The sequence below is a fragment of the Strongylocentrotus purpuratus genome, unplaced genomic scaffold (assembly GCF_000002235.5).
Source record: "Strongylocentrotus purpuratus isolate Spur 01 unplaced genomic scaffold, Spur_5.0 spur5_scaffold_8, whole genome shotgun sequence".
Classification (NCBI taxonomy): Eukaryota; Metazoa; Echinodermata; class Echinoidea; order Camarodonta; family Strongylocentrotidae; genus Strongylocentrotus; species Strongylocentrotus purpuratus.
The window spans coordinates 15,373,504-15,394,677 of NW_022145614.1; the positions used below are offsets into that span (position 1 = coordinate 15,373,504).

At 36.1% G+C, this 21,174-nt stretch overlaps 2 protein-coding genes across 2 annotated transcripts in view; one reads left to right on the forward strand and one right to left on the reverse strand.

Annotated features, from left to right (window-relative positions):
* LOC578336 overlaps positions 1-9,528 on the reverse strand; it is a 23,203-nt gene extending 13,675 nt beyond the window's left edge. The window contains exons 1-3 of the mRNA XM_778509.5: positions 9,248-9,528; positions 3,129-3,330; positions 1,870-2,047 (exon numbers count right to left, since the gene is read on the reverse strand). Of these exons, the coding sequence (XP_783602.2) occupies positions 1,870-2,047; positions 3,129-3,330; positions 9,248-9,267 (400 nt within the window). The 5' untranslated portion in view covers positions 9,268-9,528. The remainder of the gene's footprint in view (positions 1-1,869; positions 2,048-3,128; positions 3,331-9,247) is intronic.
* Positions 3,283-19,377, forward strand: LOC115920207 (C-type lectin domain-containing protein 141-like). The gene is made up of 2 exons (XM_030975432.1): positions 3,283-3,336; positions 18,853-19,377. The coding sequence occupies exons 1-2, from the start codon at positions 3,325-3,327 to the stop codon at positions 19,072-19,074; spliced, it is 234 nt and encodes a 77-aa protein (XP_030831292.1). The 5' UTR covers positions 3,283-3,324; the 3' UTR covers positions 19,075-19,377.
* The last annotated feature ends 1,797 nt before the right edge of the window (positions 19,378-21,174 follow it).

Here is a 21,174-nt window from a genome sequence, read left to right on the forward strand (position 1 = left end):
TTATCTTGACAAACAAGTTTCTAACACACGGGCTCTACCGATTCCGAATCACCAAAATCCCTCGAAATTTTAGAACGCCAATAGGCAATAGGCAGATACGTACGGGGCGGCGGAAAGCAGTAGATACCCATTGACCTATTTTGTGAAAAGGTTCAAACTCTTTGTCATTAATATTTCTTGATGAATTTATAAAAGGGTAGATCATTACAACCAAATCACTTTCCCCGTTGACCTGCATTTTGGTCGATGAAATTATGACCAACAAAATTTGAGAAGAACAACTTGAAAAAGATCGTTATAGCGATAAGACAAAATTACTTTCAATACTGCTTTTTCGAATACGAACATTGCACTTAATTATAATTAGATTTATAACAACCCAATTTGTTCTTGTAATTGTTCGAAGCACAAAGCTTCATAAAACGGACACCGTATATAGCCCAAAACATATAAAAAGAAATCCATATTTTTGTTTGCAATATTTGGGTGGTATGTACCCCTGTTCTGATTACCCCCAAATTGATTTTATATGCCAGGCAAATTGCCACGAGCAGCTGGCTCCAAGAAAGTGGCCCCGAAGGTTTTGATGAGAATTTGTTTGAACCTCTGCAAATATTTATGTTGGTATTTGAATTATATGGGTCTCGCGACTGACTGGGTTATTGGTCATCGCTTGGGAAATAAACCTAAGCAAACTATGGATAAATAATTTTGATTAAGACGTAAATCTTCGTTTTTGGATGGTTGTCTTTCCGAATGCATCTCACTTTTTTTCTTTCCCAACAAGAAAAATAACGACCATTTTAAGTATCTCCTCTGATAATTCAGCAGTCACATCAAATTATCCAAATGAACGGGTTAATTGATGTCAAACTCACTTCAAATTTGTTTATAATGAAGTTCGCGTGGTGCAATCTCCTTTAAGGAATTGCCTTTGTTAACATCTATCAACAGCATCATGACACTGGCCCCGGAAACCGTAAAATGATGTTTGTTAAAACCCACCAAGCAATATCTTCATAGTATTCTTTAGAGCAAATTTGACAACAGTTAAAGTTTAATAGACTTTAAGCGATGATTTCCTCTGCAATATATAGGTAAATGAAAGATTACACTAGGGAGTTGTGTTTTACTGTCATTCTTTGACAAAGTAAAACTTTATGAATCGGGTCGATGAAGTCACGACCAAATCCAAACGGAGTAAATATTGATTTATTATTTGAAGAAGGGTATAGGATTTCAACCAACCTAGATCTTTTGACAATGTCAACAAATTTTCTTGTTTTCAATGAAGAATAAGACAAAGCTTGAATCCCGGGCAGACCTAACAACGGAAATGAATGTTGACAGTACTGTTGTGACTATAGCTTTTTGGGGGGGGACTCATTCCGTTCAACATTTTCCAGCGTCGGAAAGGGTATAGCTACAACAAAGCTCAGTATACACACACAAAAACCAAAGAAAACAAAGCTAAGGGAAAAAAATAAAACGATATATAAATAGAAAATGTACGGCAAATATAACAAAATACAACAAAACGAAGGGTTTGGACTCTTTATAGAGATGTAATACAAATGCATACATTGCACATTTCATAATACGCATGGAATACGCATATATTGTAACTATGTCAAGGGATTTTCACAGAGCGGATCACTCCTTGATCATTTTTTTTTAAAGTGAACATGATAAGCATGATGAGATACGAGAAGTCTACTGTACCTGATTGATTAATACAAAATGGGATACGAGAAGAATGGAAATACAAATCTAAGGGGTGCCGGATCGGGGTGTACCTCTTGCAAGCCCACACACACATAAAATAGTAAAGCGAGCTGAATAAATAAAAAAAATCCATATGAGACTTACTCTTCTTGGGATGGAGCTTGTAAACCCGGTAAGGTTCGGGGATATCGAGCTGTGTCTTCTCATGAATCTCTTCGATGTCGGGGAGTTTGTTGAGGGCGGTACGAAGACGTGTCTTCCAGACCGCCGGCTCCGGCTCCATGATACCCTCCTTGTATTTGCCGGTATTACGCGACCATAGCTATGAAGCAAAGGAGAGAGAAACGAAATTAGATTGGTTGGTTGGTTGGTTGGTTGGTTTTTACTTGACTGCTAAGAAAGCGTGTGTATTGTAAGAAAGCAATCGGGGGACCGACGGCTTTGGGTCATCTCCGAGGGACTTGGTAATGACGATTAATACCTTACCAAAGGGCACTAGCTCATCGAATTGCTATCGAACCCGGGACCTCTGCTAGCAAAACCACCGAGCCATTGCGCTTCCTTAGAGCATTCGCTACAATGACTTTCTGACTTTCATGGTGGAAATGAAATGGTTTTGAGGCAGGGACATGTCTCTGGTTTAGGTTGGTTACAGAAGATTTGATTTGGCACCTTGGTGCCGAACTTGGTCTAGTGGTAGTTCACCTGGTCCGCTCTCTGTCTTCGCCTACACACTGTCCCGGGCGACCCCGGTTCAAAACTGAGTCACGTCTTTCGGATGGTGACGTTAAATTAAAGGTCGGTCCCCATACGTAAATAATATTTCTGATTGATACACGTCTGAAAAATGTTTGTTCTCACACTCTACCATTAGATCTAAGAAGTCTTATAGCTTTTCTTCGACCCTCTATGAACGTGTAAAAAGTCTTTCAAAAAAGCTATTCCATTATCACCATATTTATCTTTGCATGATCATTCTTTTTAACTTTATTTATCATCCATGAGATGTAATACTCATTCCTTGGCTGCATACATGAGTTTTTACTTGTTTTCTTTATAATTTTCTTTTTTATTGGCTGAAAGATCTATTGTCTTCCAAAAGTGACTCCAAATTTGGGGTTTCAACTTGGATTAGCTTTACTTGTTTATTTATATATTTATTGTATTCTTTTCTTGAAACTTTTTGGATGTTTCACTGAACACATCATGAATATCTTCGAGTCTTCCTGATGGTCAAAGTCTTGTTATATAACCAGCATATTTTCAGGGCATCATCAACAGCTATTCTTATTTCTTGATTTCCCGAAAATGTATTACTGTGGGCTAATAATTTGTTGTTCAACTTGATTCAACTTCATCGATTTCTAGAAACTTCTGAAATATGGGCTTGCAAAAGGACCTACCATGAATATCTTGGAGTCTTCTTGAGGGTCGTAGTCTTGTTTGCCAGCATGTTTCCAGGGAATCTTGAAGAGCGTCTTCTCCTTGTCGAGCCACTGCAGGCCCTTGACCTTGCCGCTGTCGATGAGGCTGATGAGGAACGGCCGAAGTCGTTGACGACCGTTGTGCATCTGGCTCGCTGGCGGCTGGTTCTCTACAATGCCACTACAGGTGGGTGGGTGGGTGAGAGAAAGAACAAAGACGAGAGTGAGTGAGAGACAGAAAGAGAATAACGAAGAGAGTAAGAGAGGAAAAAGGAGAATAGGTAACAGATATATAGATAGACATGTATTTGTAATTTAGTGTGTATGCCCCAATATGTTTATTAGATATTATCACCTATACAAGCTAGCTGAGAGATTAGCCTGTAACAAAGAAAAATGTCTCTGTTTTTAATGGGGCAGATATCTATACTGAGTTTGATACTAATCGTTGTCTTAATTATGGGGTGTAACGGCCACTCACCATAACCTTTCAGATATCCACAATGATCATCCACACCCGTGCGCTACATATTAAAACAAACACTGGAACATGCTGAATCATGTAGGTTGTGCTTGAGAACAAGAGACACTTACTGAATCGTTAAAAAAAGATCCTATTTTCGACGCCATCCGTTACAACAACAATGGCCAGCTCGATTTCACAGGATACTTTAGCATTACCATCCCAAATCAGGCTCATCGTCTAATAATAATTATATGGCACCTGTACATTCGACCTAATACGGCGGAAGGATGTACTTTGCCTTTTTTTGAAGAGCAGTGAACTTGGTTGGGGGCTATGGTATTATGAAAGCAGTATTATTTTATACTCGTCCGACTCTCACCATACTTCCGTCTATACAGGGCATTCTGGTATTATATTCTCTGCGTTCTATGCTTATGGCAAATCTAATATACACGTGTTTTCTTCTTCATTTCGTAGGTTATTGGCAATGTGTAACAAGCTCTATGATGGTGTATAGAAGCTGGGAAAATAATGGAGCAAATTCTGCGTATAGATCTACTCAGTGCAGAAGACTGGATTTCCCCCTCGTTCAGGAATTATGTCAGGGGTCACTTTGGTGTACACGTGAATCAACCTCAAATTAGAATGATTGCACTCCAAAGTACGGGCTTGAATTACTATTTTAAGAGTGTATTAGTATGTATTTCCACTCCAAAATCAAGTGTTTTCTAATAGGACTGAAAAAGAAGCTTTAAATCCTTATATTGGCAATATTTTGCCAACTTTTTTAACAATGTTCCTACACATAATTATAGGTATTGTTTTTAAAGACATTGATTTTATCAGAGCAATGTAGCAGTAAAAGAAAAATAAGACTGTTGCCAATTTGAAGAACAACATGTGATGAATTGACCCCTTAAAATAAATCGGGATTATAATACGTGCAGGTAGTGGCTTTGAGTTTGTATCCGTAGGTGATACACTTTAATATTGGCATAAAATAAGTTATTAGGAAAGGGTAAGGCGTTGCTATATGAACTCTGAATGTTAAAATCTTTGCATTTTTGTATACAAACACTGACAAAGTAAATCACCATGCCGATTTTGGTCAAGAAACAGAGGTGAAGAGCAGGGAAGGAAACTGGCATGCAGGTACAGGTAATTATCAATCTGGATCAGACATGACTTGTATGAATTCCTGTCTCGATAATAGATATAGATTTCGCAGTAAACGGTTACATATCTGTTTCATGGAATAACGACTGGCTGTCCCACACGCAACTGGAGGTCTCCTGAAAATTATCATTCAAAAAGTTCCCTTGCATAGAAAACACAAAAACTGCGCATAAGGTTGCAGAATTAATCTAATTAATCTAAAACTGCAGACTGAACACAGACGGTTACATTTCCTTTGTTATCATCCCATCTATTTCTTATGAACATGGGATGATATTGTGTATGGGGTGTGCCTTCTGTAGGGGCAATAACCTGTGATTTTGTGGCTTTCATCATTTTTTTTGTATATCTCATGATCTTTTCCTAATGAATAGTGATGATGGTGTGTTGTTCAACACTGGTTGGTGGGTGGGTGTGGGTTATGGGGTGCGGCTTGCGCTTTTTGGGGGTAATGAACTTGAGATTTAGTTGCTCTTATCCTTCACAATCTGTCAATGATCCACCCCCCAACAACAAATGAGCATGGGATGAAAGTGTATTGTTTAAAACACGGATTTGTGTGTGTGTGCGTGTGGGGGGGGGGGGGGAGGGGGGGGGGGGGTTTGGCTTGTCCTTTCTCGGAGTAATAACTTGGATATCGATTGCACTATCTCCCAATGATCTTTTCCTCGTGAACATTGGATGATAGTGTGTTGTTTAACACTGCTTAGCGGATGCGATAAACTTTATCACACCAGTGACATCGTTGTCCCTCGTTTCCAGATCAGATTAGGAATCCATCCGCTTGCCCGATAGCCAACGTTTGCTCTCAAGGGGAGTACATAGAAACGTGGAGTTGGAGAGAGAGAGAGAGAGAGAGAGAGAGAGAGAAGAGAGAGAGAGAGAGAGAAAGAGAGAGGGAGAGAGAGGCAGAGAAAAGGGAGAGTGAGGTAAAGAGTTAGACAGACAGATTAAACATGAAGAGACAGACGATACAAACAAACCTTCTGTCTGTATGTTGAAACATACAAAGATAAAATAATAAATGAATGGAAAGAAACAAAAATAAAGAGCGCGAGAGAGGGAAAGGGAGAATGAATAGTGAATATGGAGATGGAGAGACAGAAAGGGAGAGGGAGTGAAAAACAGAGGGGGAGCGAGGGGATAGAGAAAGAAAGAGACAGGCACAGACACAAATATGAAACTCGGAGCCACGCGCTTCTCTATTATTCGGAACGTGCCGAAAAAGTGGGCCGAAATTAGCCTACGAAAATGATTACGCTTTCTATATCTACCGTACGCAAGCAACCCGCTTGTCATGCTCCTGACGAAGAAAAAGGAGAAAAAAGGGGTGTCTAGTCCCCAATGTAAACATGATAAATACGTCATGTTTATTTGCCTTCATAAACCGCAAATCAAAAACTCATTTGAACACAAGACTTCGATGATCTTATTTACTTTCCAAATCAAAACCACGATGTACGAGCGTTAAATGGACGTCAGCGGGTTGACTGACTGCGTTTCCAAAATAATGACATTGCGGTGAAAAAGAATTCTCTTTTGTAGGCCTTTTATCCTAACACAATATTTCATGCCAAACCCAATAGATCTATTGATTTAAGGAAGGTGCGAAATTTGTCAAAGTAAATCAAATTATGCGACCGATAAACCAACAACGACCCATTTTATTAAAACAAATCTATACGCTGCCTAACTAAATCTGGGTCGACCTCGAAACAAATGATAAAAAGAACATGCAAAGGGAAAGAACGCTTTGTCAATGTGATACCCGGTTTTACTCGTGTTTAAAATCTGGTTATCAAATTTCTAATATGATAATTAATGCCCTATTTGGGGAAGAATATTTTACACATGAACAATTGAGGATTATTATGTATTCTAATAGATATACTATGTTCTGCTTTACTTCGAAGAAAAGAAAAACCATCTACATTTCCTTTCATTTAAAATTGGGACTTAGACTGTTATATTTTGTTATAACATATTCTAAATAGATATGAAGAGATTTTTGAATAAAAAATAAGAAAATGTAGTAAAAGAAAATCTACTTTTTGAATTATCAGTATACATTCAAACGGTTATTTTTGTCTTCTTCTAAAATCGAGTCTGAAATGCTAAATTACATATGATTAATATATAGCAATTAATATGTAAAATATAAAGGTACAAAAACCTCATCTGTCGATGTTTCGTCCAATACAATCTTGCATTTTCCAACATGAAATTATGCCTTTCAAATATCAAATTGGCATAAATGTGGTGAAATAGTAACGATAAGTAATTCGTCTTAACAACCTCGCTTTTGTTTTGCGAGGTAAAATTAATGTGCTAGATTCCTCGATAAATTTCTATCTGGTGTAAAAGATCATGAGAGAAAGTGTGTGGTTCATCGACTTCTTGTACGTTGACTACGTGCCTTCAAACTTATAACAAATTAATTCGCTAGTCTTTCACTCTCCCTATCTCTCTCTTCCAAAAAATTCAAGAGCACGGGGTAAGGTATGGTTTGGAAGGTTAGCCTGCACCGGGACAGCAACCGCAGCAGGAACGGGCAGCTTCCTCCTCGAGTACTCGCTCTAGCCCCACAAGAGGATGCAATTAATCGGGTAGTTTACGGTCTATAATACCGATTAATATTTCCTCGAGAAAATAATTGGTGAAGGGTCGTTGAAATTGAGCAGACTAAAAAGTGCATGCTGAGGATCTTTCTTAAATCAATAAAGTCACTGAGTTCACAATCGGTCTGATTGACATCTACATGGGTACTGTGTTTATGAAAAGCTTGAACATTTCAAAATTCAAATGTAATTGATCGATTTAAATTGGTCCTGTTACATTTACAAGTACTTAATTATTAAACGCCACATGGATGTAATACATAACAAGATTAAAACATGATAGTGACCTTTTTTCCTGATACTAAGCTATTTATTTTGTCGGAAGGCCAATATATTTACTTAGGCCTATATCAAACCGGAGGTTTGTCTAAATTAACCAGGGCATAATTACTATCACCATGATAACACAGAAATGGATACAATATACACTCGATTTTCAAACATTTACAAATTAACTCTTTGCTTTTGATAACCTTGTTATATGATATGAAAAATCCCCAAACATAACATAATAATCAAATTTGCGCGAAGGCTGCAATTGACAACAACAAAAAACACAAGGTTTTAGCCAGAGATCGATCTGTTCTGCCAACTGTTCAACATCACTGTTAACCACATTACACAATGATTTCAATCAAGGCAAGAAGGTGATCATACATCAATCGGTCAACGCAAATTCATTCTTGAAAGTTGAAACAAAGTCAAAAGGGTTCATCACAGCCCCCAAACAGAGAAATTATTTAGAGAGAGAGAGAGAGAGAGGGGGGGGGGGAGGGGGGGGGGGAGAGCTTTTGAGCTCTCAAGCAGGAGAAAGAGAGGAAATAATCGAGGCATAGATAAGAAGTCATGGTAGTTTTGATGGATGAGTAACGCTTTCAGGGCTTTTATTTGCAAAATTATGAAGTATCGGAGCAAAATATTGTCCAGAATATAATACCCTTGACTCTGTCCCAGTTAGGGTTTTTTCCATGAGCGAATGAATTCGAAACTTTCATTATCTGTTTCCTTAGGAACCGTTAATTTAAAAAAATAAGACATCGAAGTGAAGAATATGGCAACATATCCTATCAAAAATTGAAAAGAGGAACATCTTCACGTATTTATATAGGATTAAATATTAAAATGCGGTTTACAAATTACCTCATTTTCTCAATTTCTGAAATTAGTACATAAATAGATATTTTACAGTTCTTGTTTGAGTGGGAAAACAACTAGAACTTACAAATTTAAATTCGAATGTTGGTAAATGATTTTCATTTTAAGTTATTGCACTACTAGAAAACACAAGAATATATGTATTTAAAAAGCTAACTTAAGTTAAATCATGGTGTTTATTTCTAATGTAAAATTGAATTTGGCATAACAATCATATAAAACTCTGTATGCATATAAATCTCTTGTATCGTGTCTCCATCTTAATTCTTTTCACTATTTTCTCTTTGTATTTTGCCGGCAGGCTCTCATTATAACTCTCTGGTTTTTACAGATCATTCGATTGAGAAATATCGAAAGAATACATTGTAAACGAGAAAACGAAATGATACAAACATGGCTACATTACATGATTTAGGTAAACTATCGTGTTTTCTTTTAAATATCTATGAATAAAAATACATTATGAAGGTTAGGTACAAACTCTGCTTTAAACGTCACCATTTATGCAAGATGTAGATGAACATAATCAATAACATCTACATGATGTAATATACTGTAAATACTTTACTTCATTTACCATTTAAATTATTTGAGATTCTTTTATTGAATGAACACATCACTTTCAAACAATAATTCCTCACAATTAAATAAAGATGAGATGTAGAAATTGGCAAAAGACTTACATTTTAGCACTATGCATCATCACGATTTAGGCACCACTGCTACTTCGGGAAGGTTGTCCAATTAATTAGGTAGGGAGCTATCCTCAGCTGAGCACAACTTCACGATAGGCACAAGGAGCTAGCTAGAGCGAGACCTAGATTGTCGGATTCTCGAAACACCACCGTAGATTTCTAAACCAGAGAGTTTTGACTAGTTTGGGGGAAGCCCACTGTACTATGAATGATTCATGCGCTCGCAACTGGTAGATATACAAACCATTCACGTCCAGCCGCACACACGAGTAACTTACCAACAACTATGTAATCAACACACGAGAAAAATGCGTGTGTTACAAATACAGAGCAGCGAACTGGTAGTAGATTTCATGGACCAATCAGCGTAGAGAGACTTCATGACGTCACGTGCACAACTGGTGGAAGAGAGAAGGGGTGGGGCATATGACAATCGCTCTGTCTCGCTCTCTTTTTCTCTTCCTCTTTCTTTCCATTTGCTTTCAGGCAAAGTTCCAAAGGGCAACGGCATGACTGAAAACAGTACAATACAATGACGTGTATGATATTTTACTGTATAATTCACAGTTTTTTGCTACTCAAAACTTGGAGTACAGATCGAGGGGAACTCCTCGCACTGAGCTTCATTCGTTCACGCATAGTTGGATGCGAGCATTTCCGTTTTGTCGAGTCGAAGCTCGCAGAGCAAAGTTTTGGTATCTCACAATTTAGGAGCGGCTTATATATTCTCGGGTGCTCTACGAAACAAAAACGACATAATACTACTTTGATTTAGAAGGTCTGCCATATTTTGAAACATTATTATTTGATAAAATCCATCTTAATAACGAATGACACCGATATTGACGATAATTCGTCAGATCAAGAGAATATTTGTTCCTTCCGTTGAAAATGGTGTCTACTCGCATTTAGAGAACGATCATCCTTTGCTTCATTTGACTGAAATTATTTATGTATTTGCAAATTGAATTACTATATGGCTTATATATATTTACCTTATTACCTATATATCAAAATGTCATTATTTGTTTATATGCATTTAGGTCTATGGTATTATGATCATACACATTTCAACTGTCTTTTTTGGTAATTCTGAATAGCCGTTTGTCTCAAATCTCTTAAAGTATTGCCTTAAACTGATAAAGTCACCGGCTTTTTAAAACGATTTTGCAAATATGGTTTATTCTTGATAGATCAAGTTTAAATATTTTCAGAAATCTTATCTCACCGCGACTGCCTTTCAATAGAAAAAAGAAGAAAAAAAGAATTGTAATAGGTGTTAAAAACCTTATTTAAAAGGTTTTCAGTATAGCTTTGATTCATTAATTACTGGTAGATTTTTCTGTACTTCTTCTTCATTTCTTTCTTCTTCTTCTTCCCTTCTTCTTCTTCTTCTTCTCGTCTTCTCTTTCTTCTTTTTATTCATCATCGAAACATGCCCCCCTTTTCTCCAACAACTATTGCGTCTTTGTCTTCAGATATTTCATTCCTCATTCTCATCCGGATTTCATAAATCCTTCCTCAAAACTTGGCGTTGGCGTTTTCATTCATTTTCTAAAATGCTGATCTTCTTTTTCATTAAATGCGTTTTATGTTTATTCAATTTCCCATTCTACTTATTACTCCCTTCCTGATCACTTATATTCATTTAGACTTATTATAGATATGCAATATACCTATTATCAAATCATGCGAAGGATCGTTATCACAGCCGGGAATAACGCGTAGTATTCTCATTCTCGTTCAGTGTGAGCCAGAGAGAGTTCAAAACTGTGCGTAAAAAAGTGATGAAGACAATAAATTGCGGAAAGACAGAAATGTAATAAGCTTCCAATACGTAAACCAAGCGTCGATTGACGTAGGGTAAAGGATATAGTCTTCATGCTTAACCTAAATGTCCATGGAAGATCACTAGAAAAGAGAAGAAATCTAATATTATTAGCAAAACATTTCTTGTGTTTTAGGTGTGTATGCATGTCCGTCATAACCTTCGCCTCACCCACAGAACACACCCGCAAGTTTCGTCCTCTATAATTAATACGCCAGCGGTTGCGACAAGCATGTAAATCTCAAGAAACAATCCTTCTCACCCTCTCATTCTCTCTCTCCCTCAATCCCCCTTTCTCTCTCTCTCTCTTTCTATTTATCTTTCTCCCCTCTCTCTATTTCCCCCTTGTTTTCTTATTGAACATCAATGTGACTCAATACGTACACCGGAAAAAGTATAATGATAGACGATGATAAAATTACTAGATTAAACAAAAATCAACGATTACCTACTGTCTATGGCGAATATGTGCAACGTTATTTTGATGCAATTATTTTCGTTCTGTTCATTATACTTCTGTTCCCAGTTTCCAGCAGAAGCGATTCCAGAGGGAGTCTTTTTCGGGGAGAGAGCTCAAGTCTATCAACATTTCTTCAAGCCCCCCCCCCCCCAAAAAAAAATAAATAGCAAGGCACATTTAGAAACTGAATTCAAGAACCCAAAGTTCCTCCACCCCTCCCCGAACAAACCCTCCTTGTTTACTGAATAAGAATTATATATTATTTTAGAGGAAATGGTGACTTTGCATAGAAATCACCTTGAACTAGATATAAGTCATTCTTTAGGTGACAGGGTGAGCGTCTAGTGTCCTATAGGTGTCCCAGAAAGTTGTAATTTAAGAATCTCTCTCAAATTAAGCAGCTAATGGTGGGGGAAACAACGTCTCATGACAACTAACCGCACATTACCGTCTGTTTATCCACGGACCTATCTGTGCAATGTTAAATCCTAGAGATTAGTGATTCCACGATTTAGGAAACACACACAAATATGGATTAGAGATACGATGACTTTCAGAATTTATCTGGGTCTTCTTTCATTCCTAATGTATGGCTAAAGATTACTGGTAAAGTACAATATATAGTATGGACACTTAAGGCTATGACCCGGGAATCAATTTCCTACCTTTTAAATCTTGAAAATCATGTAAGTGTGAATTGAATTTATGTTGGTATTGTCTTAGTTTTCATGACCTATCAACATTTTGGGGGTATTGAATGGCCGTCAGCAAATGTCGATAATTATTATTTTTTATTTTGATTGCTCTGATTTTTTTGATTTTTTTTTCTCAGTAGAATTTCATAAAGGCAGTTTTAAAAAACTCGATAAAAGTGAATTTTCATGCATCCAGTGTGTCAATCAAATATCGAGGAGGAAAAAAATGTGAATCAAAGTTATGAAGACGTTTTTGCTTTTCCAAATAATTTGAATAGTTGTTCGTTAGCAAAATATATTGGCGCATTCTCTTGATAAATCCTGTAATGTTTCACTAGCTTCTCAAAGTTATTCTATGACAAATGGCTTAATTCTCTAAGTCGTTTCTACACGAGAATTTGAATTCTCTTGTTTTTTTACAATTCATTCACGTTATTCCTGGCATAATATAGTTTATGGATAAGCCTATTGCCTTTAATAAACAAACGGAATACGAGAATAGATGTTCAATGCTGATGTCTAGACTGTGACTAGTAATGTGATTATAATTGCCCCGGGATCTCAAAATCAAGCAATAAATCACAAAATTCAGTCGCACTCATAGAATCGCAACAAAAACACAAAGAAAAGAAGGGTACAATAAATAGGGGAAAGCGCTGCAGCAATGACAAATGTGAAATGTGATCGCTTCGGTATTACCATCGGCAGCCTCCCCAAAGAATTCAATTTGCTCAGAAACTAACGCTTTTTTTCGAAACCACGTTGTATTTCCATTCAACACGCATTGACCATGATAGGATATGATGGATATAGCCGTAAGGGATTCTTGAATATGGTATTGTTGGGATGATTTTTTTTCGGAAGATTTGTGGATGTTCCGCTATTTTTTTTTGGGGGGGGGGGCTGAGGGGCCGACCAACACGAACAAGATGGAACAAAGGACAATGTTGAACTTGATAAAAAAAATTATCATATGAGAAATTCGTCCTCTCCTTATCATCTTTTTAACTGAAAAAAGAAATGGAAAAGCTTATATCAAAGGTAATAGAAAAATTACAGATAAATGAATACATCGATATATGAATAAATGCACACACAAATAAATCGTTGGATAAAGAAGTAAATAAACAAATTAATAACTAGAACATACCATACATACTGTACAAAGCTGAATCACCTTCTTTACAAAGCCTGAGTGTTCATTTTTTTTTATATCATATTGTAACTTTTCATTAAGCCTTGATATATGAAATATTTAAACATCGCTATCATTTTCCTACGTGGCTCCTCCGCATAAGTTATCATAAATGTATTACCCAATACTACAGCCGCAACAAGTCGTCATTCAAAATTATAACAAGTGGTGAAATGCTTTCACCGAAAAGTGTATTATAAGAGATGAAAACAGGGATTTCTTTGACAATGAGATACAATACCACAATAGTCCTGTAACATGATGTTATCAACAATAACTTAGAAAAAAAAGCGCATCACGCGTTTCAAACTAAATGCGTTTTCCGTGTTTTCGTGGAAATCCGTCTATGTTATAAAGGGGTTTCTATTCCACGGAAAATAAATATATTATATATTATATTAATATAATGCAAAATCAACCTTGAAGTATATTATTAAATATTGTATTTGATTATACTATAATATCAAATATACGAAATTTAATACTTTTTTATATTCTATATTTATGAATAAAAAGTAAATGTAAAAATAATGCTAAATGTCTCGTATTTTCAACACATCTCGCGCTTCAGCGGAAACAAATCCCTCAGCTGAGTTTTTCGTTACTCGTAACTTAAAGTTCAATCATGTCCAAATTAACAGAAAATCAATTTCCTGGTATGCTTCTCTTATCCATATTTGGTGCTATATCGTCCCGTGGTCATAAAGAACTTCTCTTTCAAGTTTAAAATATTCCCGAAACTGAAACACAAGGCTCTGCTTTTCCCAGCGATGTGATGCTTACAGCGCGCAATATTTTGCGTTCGAACAATTAAACGACGACGTCGAAAGTAAAGTTAGTATGGTTATTGGGACGAAAACTACATGCAGGCTGTGTTATGGTTCTATATGAAAATGCACTCGGTTAAAGTTGACTTAGATATTACAAGTAATTAAACAATGCCAATATAAGGGTCCATTCTTATGATATTATCTTTATCAAGAGATATTGTCAACATAAAAGCGTTATAATCTTAGTCAAACATTCTTGCATGTTCGAATAATATTTTTGCAGGTGGATGTCTCTGAAACCAGATTTTATCTAGCATTGAGGCACGTTTTCCTAATGAATTTAGTATGGTTCTTCGGCATGGATGCATGACTGAACGTATTTGTGTTATGTTTGTCTCGTTTGACGATCATTGTTGATAGTAATAATAATAATGAAAATAGGCATTTATTTAGCGCCGTCTATCTAGACAATAGTATTCAGAGGCCCACAAATTAATTTTTATACCCCGGCTTTTGCCCAACTGCCATTACAGCGCTCTAGCAATTCAAGAAATTAGTTCCTGCCATGTACCCATCTACCTCACCTGGGTCGAGTGTGGCAAATGTAGATCGATGTCTTGCCAAAGGACACTAGTGCCGTGTCGGGGATCGACCCATGACCTTCGAATTTCAAGTCAATTTCAAGTGCTTAAACCACTCGACTACGACACTTCTACACTGTTCACATTTTTTAGCTGACCAAGTGAATTTGGAATGATGTCAGATCACTGTGATACCGATTCCTTTACGACGCTACATAATCAGTACTTTGTTAGAAGCGAATTATACTAGGTGTTTTCCCTACGTTATCAATTTTCCTTTCGGGGGGGGGGGGGGGGGGGTCAAATAGATAAAGTCGATTAATTTATTTCTATTTAATTTTTTTGAGTCACTTATAATTCATGGTTGTCACTTTATTCACAAGAAGGTTTACTTCAGTAGAGCTAATTTGATTATTACAAATGTTTTCCATTAAAAAAGTTATAACTGTGAATCCATGAATATATAACGACTATCGCATGTTTATTTTTAATTGTTACTCTTTTCATGAACTATTTTTTCAATTTACCGAGCACTGATAACAGTGGATAATGGTTGTTACATTTAAAGCATGAATACATCTCAAAGCTTTTCTTGGAAGGAGACAATATGCAAAAACGATTCTTTATACAAAATTTAAAAAAAACATCTTTATCATTTCTATCATTTATTTGTCCAGTAATCGACATAATTAGTCAATGTTAAATTGCCTACTTTTTTAAGGAGGAAGTACAATGACTGATGAAACGTTTAAGCCTATTTAATACCTGCTAATTGACTTTTGCATGTTTTCTCTGAAGAGTAGGCCTATAAGAATTTCATGCCAGCAAACGTCTTTTTTGAGGGAAGAATCGTTTGCTGTTTCAGACGTGAAAACATGGGAATGGCATTTGAATAATTGAACATACGTGGGTCAAATATGATTATACTCATTGTGAGCTCGTACAAGAGAAGACTGGAGAAAGCGGTAATGAGAGAGAGAGAGAGAGAGAGAGAGAGAGAGAGAGAGAGAGAGAGATAAGGCTTTATACGGGTTTATCACAACTCCACCGACGCCCTTTCCCCAAGAGCCATCCCCCTCCATTGCAAACTCAACGTCAAGTACATTGAATTAAATGCTTGATCTTGCATGCAGTGTATATACCTCCTTGAGAATCTATTGTTCCTGCGCGAATTTCATAACTTCCAGCGTAGCGCGGAGTTATCAAAGCGCCCTTCTAGCCGCCTGCCAATTAGACCCATCCGTAATACGCCGTTACCTGCTACTGTGCTTACCCGCTCAGAATTTTAAAAAAGAGGAAAGATTCGAGATCACACTTGTCTAATTAATTTGTCAAAATCTAGAAAATGCTCCCATCGCTTTTGATGAAGAGCCTGTAGATGCGTTTATTATTGGAAACGATTATGATTAATGTGTGGAAATTGATAAGTGAAGTTGCGATATAAATTATCTGAGATACCGGTAAGGCACCTGTGCTCTTCGGTTGGCATATTTTTGAACTAGAAAATTTGGCATTAGTTGACAAACCTTCCTCTGCAAACAGAAATTTTCAAGTGTAGGGATCCTCGTGGAAAATCTTGATGACTGACAATTTTGATTTGGCATGCATCTATGATTAATTACATCTGCAATTTGTTAAACTAAAGCTTTTGTCGCTTTTCTTCTCTAAAGCAATTTTGCAGTGATTTTTTTAAAGTGTAATTTTCCTCCTTGGTAGTTGTAATATCGTACGAAAAGCGCTAAATCTATCAACCATCGACTTTTCATTGTAACTCGAAGTTTAACGTTTTAAGGGCTGTTATACCCTATCATGGTTTTTATAAATTACTTTTTTTAGAAACTCTGTAACTGTACAAAGAAGAGAGGAATAAAGAAAAAGGAAGACTGTGAACCATGAAGTATGAGAAAGCTAAGCATGCAATTAAAGGCAAGGATAGATAATAGGTTATATGGAGTAAAAAGACAGAGAAAATTAAGGAACAGTTATGACAGTTAAATGGAATAGATTAAACAAAAGCTAATTTACATCGATGTACCGACAAGTCTTGTTATCGTCAATAATGTGGCTCTTTTTCATTCTCTTGCGTTCCTTTTACCTTCTAACTCTTTTCTACAATGCAGTGTTTCTATTGAACATTAATGTACCATTGTTTTTCATTGTTTTTGTATGGAGGAGCATCCTTTTTACTTCTCTCCTCTCTACAACTTTCTTTTTGTCTTTAGGTTACAAATTTATGGAAATAAATTTTGAAGAATAGAAATAACGATCATGCCATTTATAGATAACAGATACTTTAAAGGTAAAGACCAGTATTGGAAACGCCCCAATTTTAAAAAATGAAATGGAAGCTCTCATTACCATCATGTGAAAGAATACGTTTTGACTAATACATGATGATAAAAAAAATTGCCGGGAAACCGCCTACTAATTCATATATTTGGTAAATTTGTTTCTCTCATGGTTTGTGAGAGATATAGGGTAGTCCCATATTCATCTTTCTGTGTATAGTGCTTGTAACTTTACGAAGACTGGGCCAAATTTGTTATCATTTTGATGATTCCAGAACCTTGCAGATGCTAGATGCTAGATGATCAACCTTTTCTGATCGATTCCACAACGTTTCTTTCACAATGCAATTGCATGACCATAACTGGTCTTTACCTTTAACTATATTTTTTAAATTGTTAACCCACACTCAACTACCACTGCAACGTAATTATATGACGAGGTTAGGGGTGGCAAACACGTGCATTAATAAGTTAGGAAAAGGTTGCAAAATTATATACATTCAAACCTGCTTCAGTGACCACCTGTATAGAAAGACCACTTGACTTTAAACACAACAGTTTTTGTTTCCCTTGAAAATGGTTTCATATTGAAACATAACCTAAAGGAGCCTGTATTTAAAGACCTCATGCCTAAAAAAACATGACAAAGGGCATATAATATATGTCTCCGTTGAGTGGTCTTTATTTGTAGGTTTCTCTGTATATTGTAAACAGTTTTAATTATCAGAACATCGCGCTCGATCTATAATTATTCTGACTAATTTCCATCTTCACTGCATCATCGTCTCTCATTATTCCTCGACTGAGTGTATACGGGCTGGGCACGGTCATTTTCACTGACTCAGATTTCATAAATCTTAGAATAACCAATAAATTTCCGATATTTCTATAGCATGATTATAATCTAGCTCTTTAAACCTCATCCAATAATAATAGATAGCACTTTCGCGTCGATATGTATGCGATTCGAAAAGAACAATGACAAATATCATAGCAACGTATTAAAAAAAAGGTTGTAGAAAGTAGTGAGTTTCGTCAGACGTTATATAGGTTATATGCTCAACTTATTTAGCTAATGATCAAATGCTATATCTCAATCAAGAAGATTTTTATTTCATATTATATGCATGAGCTTTCACATTTGCAATTAGTTGTATATATATATATATATATATATATATATATATATATAAATTATATTTATGATTATACTAAAATCCTTCTCTTGTATTATTGATAATGCAACATCATTCTATGCGATAATAAAAGAGACGGTTTAACAACTAAACGATAACCGATACTGAGGCGAGATTTATATTTTGGTTATTGAGGCTGCTAAACATTGTACTGCTTTGTGTGTGTATTGGGGAAGGGGAGGGGTGAGCTAGGGAATCGATTAATTGTTTCCCAGCATATTTGACGCAAATCATTTCCTGATGTATACATTCAAAATGGTTGTATCAATGCATTGTCTGTGTATGAATGATTCAGATGAGCTAGCTCAGTCGGTATAGAGCAGTGGTCTCGTAATTCGGCGACCCGGGTTCGAATCTGTATGCGCTAGTGCCCTTTGGTAAGGCATTAATCCCCATTACCAGGTCCCTCAGAGAGGACCTAAAGCCGTCGGTCTTCTGGTTGCTTACTAACAAGCATTTATGTTTTCGTAGAAGTCAGGTAAAATAACCACCACTGTTTATATTTATAATCTGTTATGGCTCACGTGCCACCGCTACGCAGTTTATTGATCCGCCACTGTTGTTTTTGCTCTTGTTTTAGTTTGTTTGTTTGGGTTTATACCGACCTCGTGGAATCAGCAAATCAACTATCGAAGCATCAGCAGCACTTACAACCAGATCAACAGCAGTAGCAGCAACAAAAACAACAACCACTACTACCACTACAGTCACCACCATCACCACCACCACCACAACATCAATAGCTGCAGCAGAAAAAGCTGCAGTGAACGACAGTGGACTGCCCAGCAGAAATAATGTGTAAGATTAGCTTTAGAAGAGCTGACAGATATTTAATGCTCTAGCCCTTTTATGGTTACCTCATAATTTTACCATTATTTCTATTAGGCTAATTAATGATAATTCAAACGGAGTCTAATTGTGTCAATCAATTACCTATTTGTTTGTTTGATTTTATTTCTGCAAACTAGGTACATAATATCTTATTAACAAAAGTACACAAATACATATATAACATAATCATATCATGATATAAATTGAAGAACTAATACTTCAACAAGCTCTGCTTTAAGTTAGTTCCTCTTTTCTCGTGCTATTTCCATTATATTTATAGTTTCATTGCATATTTGTTGTGATATAATTATTCTTGTATTATGTTTTGCTAAACCCTTTGCATGAGAAATAAAATCATTTGAATCAAAAAAATAAAATCAAATATATTATTATACGTTTAAAAAAAAACATAGTTTACGAATCATATCAACAATTATTGTATTGCTTATAACATCTGTTATTTTAACTTTGAAATGAAAATGTTAAAATAAGAAAGAGAACGCGGAATTACATTATCACAGGTTGAACTTTTATTGCAACCCAATCCGAGGGATAGTAAGTATTTCCTGAAAACGGAAAAGCATCTACCAACACCACCACCGCTTAGCGTAGTTTGGGGATTATCTGGACAGTAACACCTGTTGCCATGGAAACGATCTAATCCGAATATGCGCATGATTCATCTTAATCAATATGCGTGGGTAGTGGCTGATTGTGCAAAATGTTTTAAAAAAAACACCCGATGAATTGATATATCGATGACTCTCTTTTATCATGAGGACGTCATAAAAACGCCTCTATATCCCCCTTTTTGTTAATACCAATGATGAGTCATGCCTTGCGAGGCTGGAAAAAGTCAACCTAATATGTTATTTTGACGTCATCATTTTTGAAACTATAAACACATGGTTGCCGGTTGGAATAAGCACTTTTGTGAACCTGGAAATGTTATTCTCATCGGTTATTTTGACGTCATGCTTTTCAAACTATAAACATAAGAGGGGTTGATGGTGTTATTGTCTTTCTATGTCATTGTCTACCAAAATTGGTCTAGTCCGCAAATTACTGGTTAGAGGTTGACAGCCAACGATGAGTTTCACTTATTTTTGACATTTATTATTCCATTGTTATATTTGTCAGCAAGGTCATGTAATCGAGGTAGTTTTTGTCTTAATGAGAGGATATGTTACATGCGTGCATACGATGCATTATTTTCGAACCAAATAATTTTGTTATCAATACATTTTTCACTAAGTATATAATGAGTGGTATATAAAAATGAAATATGTACTTCTAGACATGACGTAACAGCACCATGATGATTATACAAAGAGATTCTATGTACTCACGAAAAATATTGGTGGCATAATCGGTCATTACCTGTAACGATTGACCGATTTTTAATTTTTTTTCCAGACGGTTTAACATGTCATGTGATAGTGCAGTATCCCTGCATGCAATCTTATCTAACCACTGACCTTCCATATCTGCATATTGTCATAATTACTCACACGTAATTAACAGTATAAAACGAATGAACACAGTGATTAAAGTCCACGAAACCCCCCCCCCCCCGGAGCGCGGGATTAGATTTCTGACTGAATATTCTACCCTCTAACCGTTTATTTTTGGTTCCTAATGCCAATAATTTGTTCGTGTGTTTTCAATACCTTTTTTAGGTGATTTTAACATAATGTCACTTCTGATGAGGTACCTTTCTTATTCCTTTATTTATGCCTGGGGCATGTTTCTTCCTTCCTTCGCTTCATCATATTTTGTTGTTATTGGAAAGTGGTTGTTCCATCATGACACTGACATTTTGTTTTGGTTTGTTTATATTATTTTTGTGAAACATTGACGTCATTCTTTCAAGTTCAGACAGACTTGTTCTGTCATCAATGATCTATTGATTATTTCGGATGTCAAGTTTTTTGTTAGCCTAGTACAGATGTCCGGACTATTCTTTTCATAGTAGGTGAAATTAAAAACAAAAAACTCTTCTCTATCCATTCGGTATCATAGTCATAGTCATAGATATTGATATAATGCAAATGTAATAACAGTCGACCAT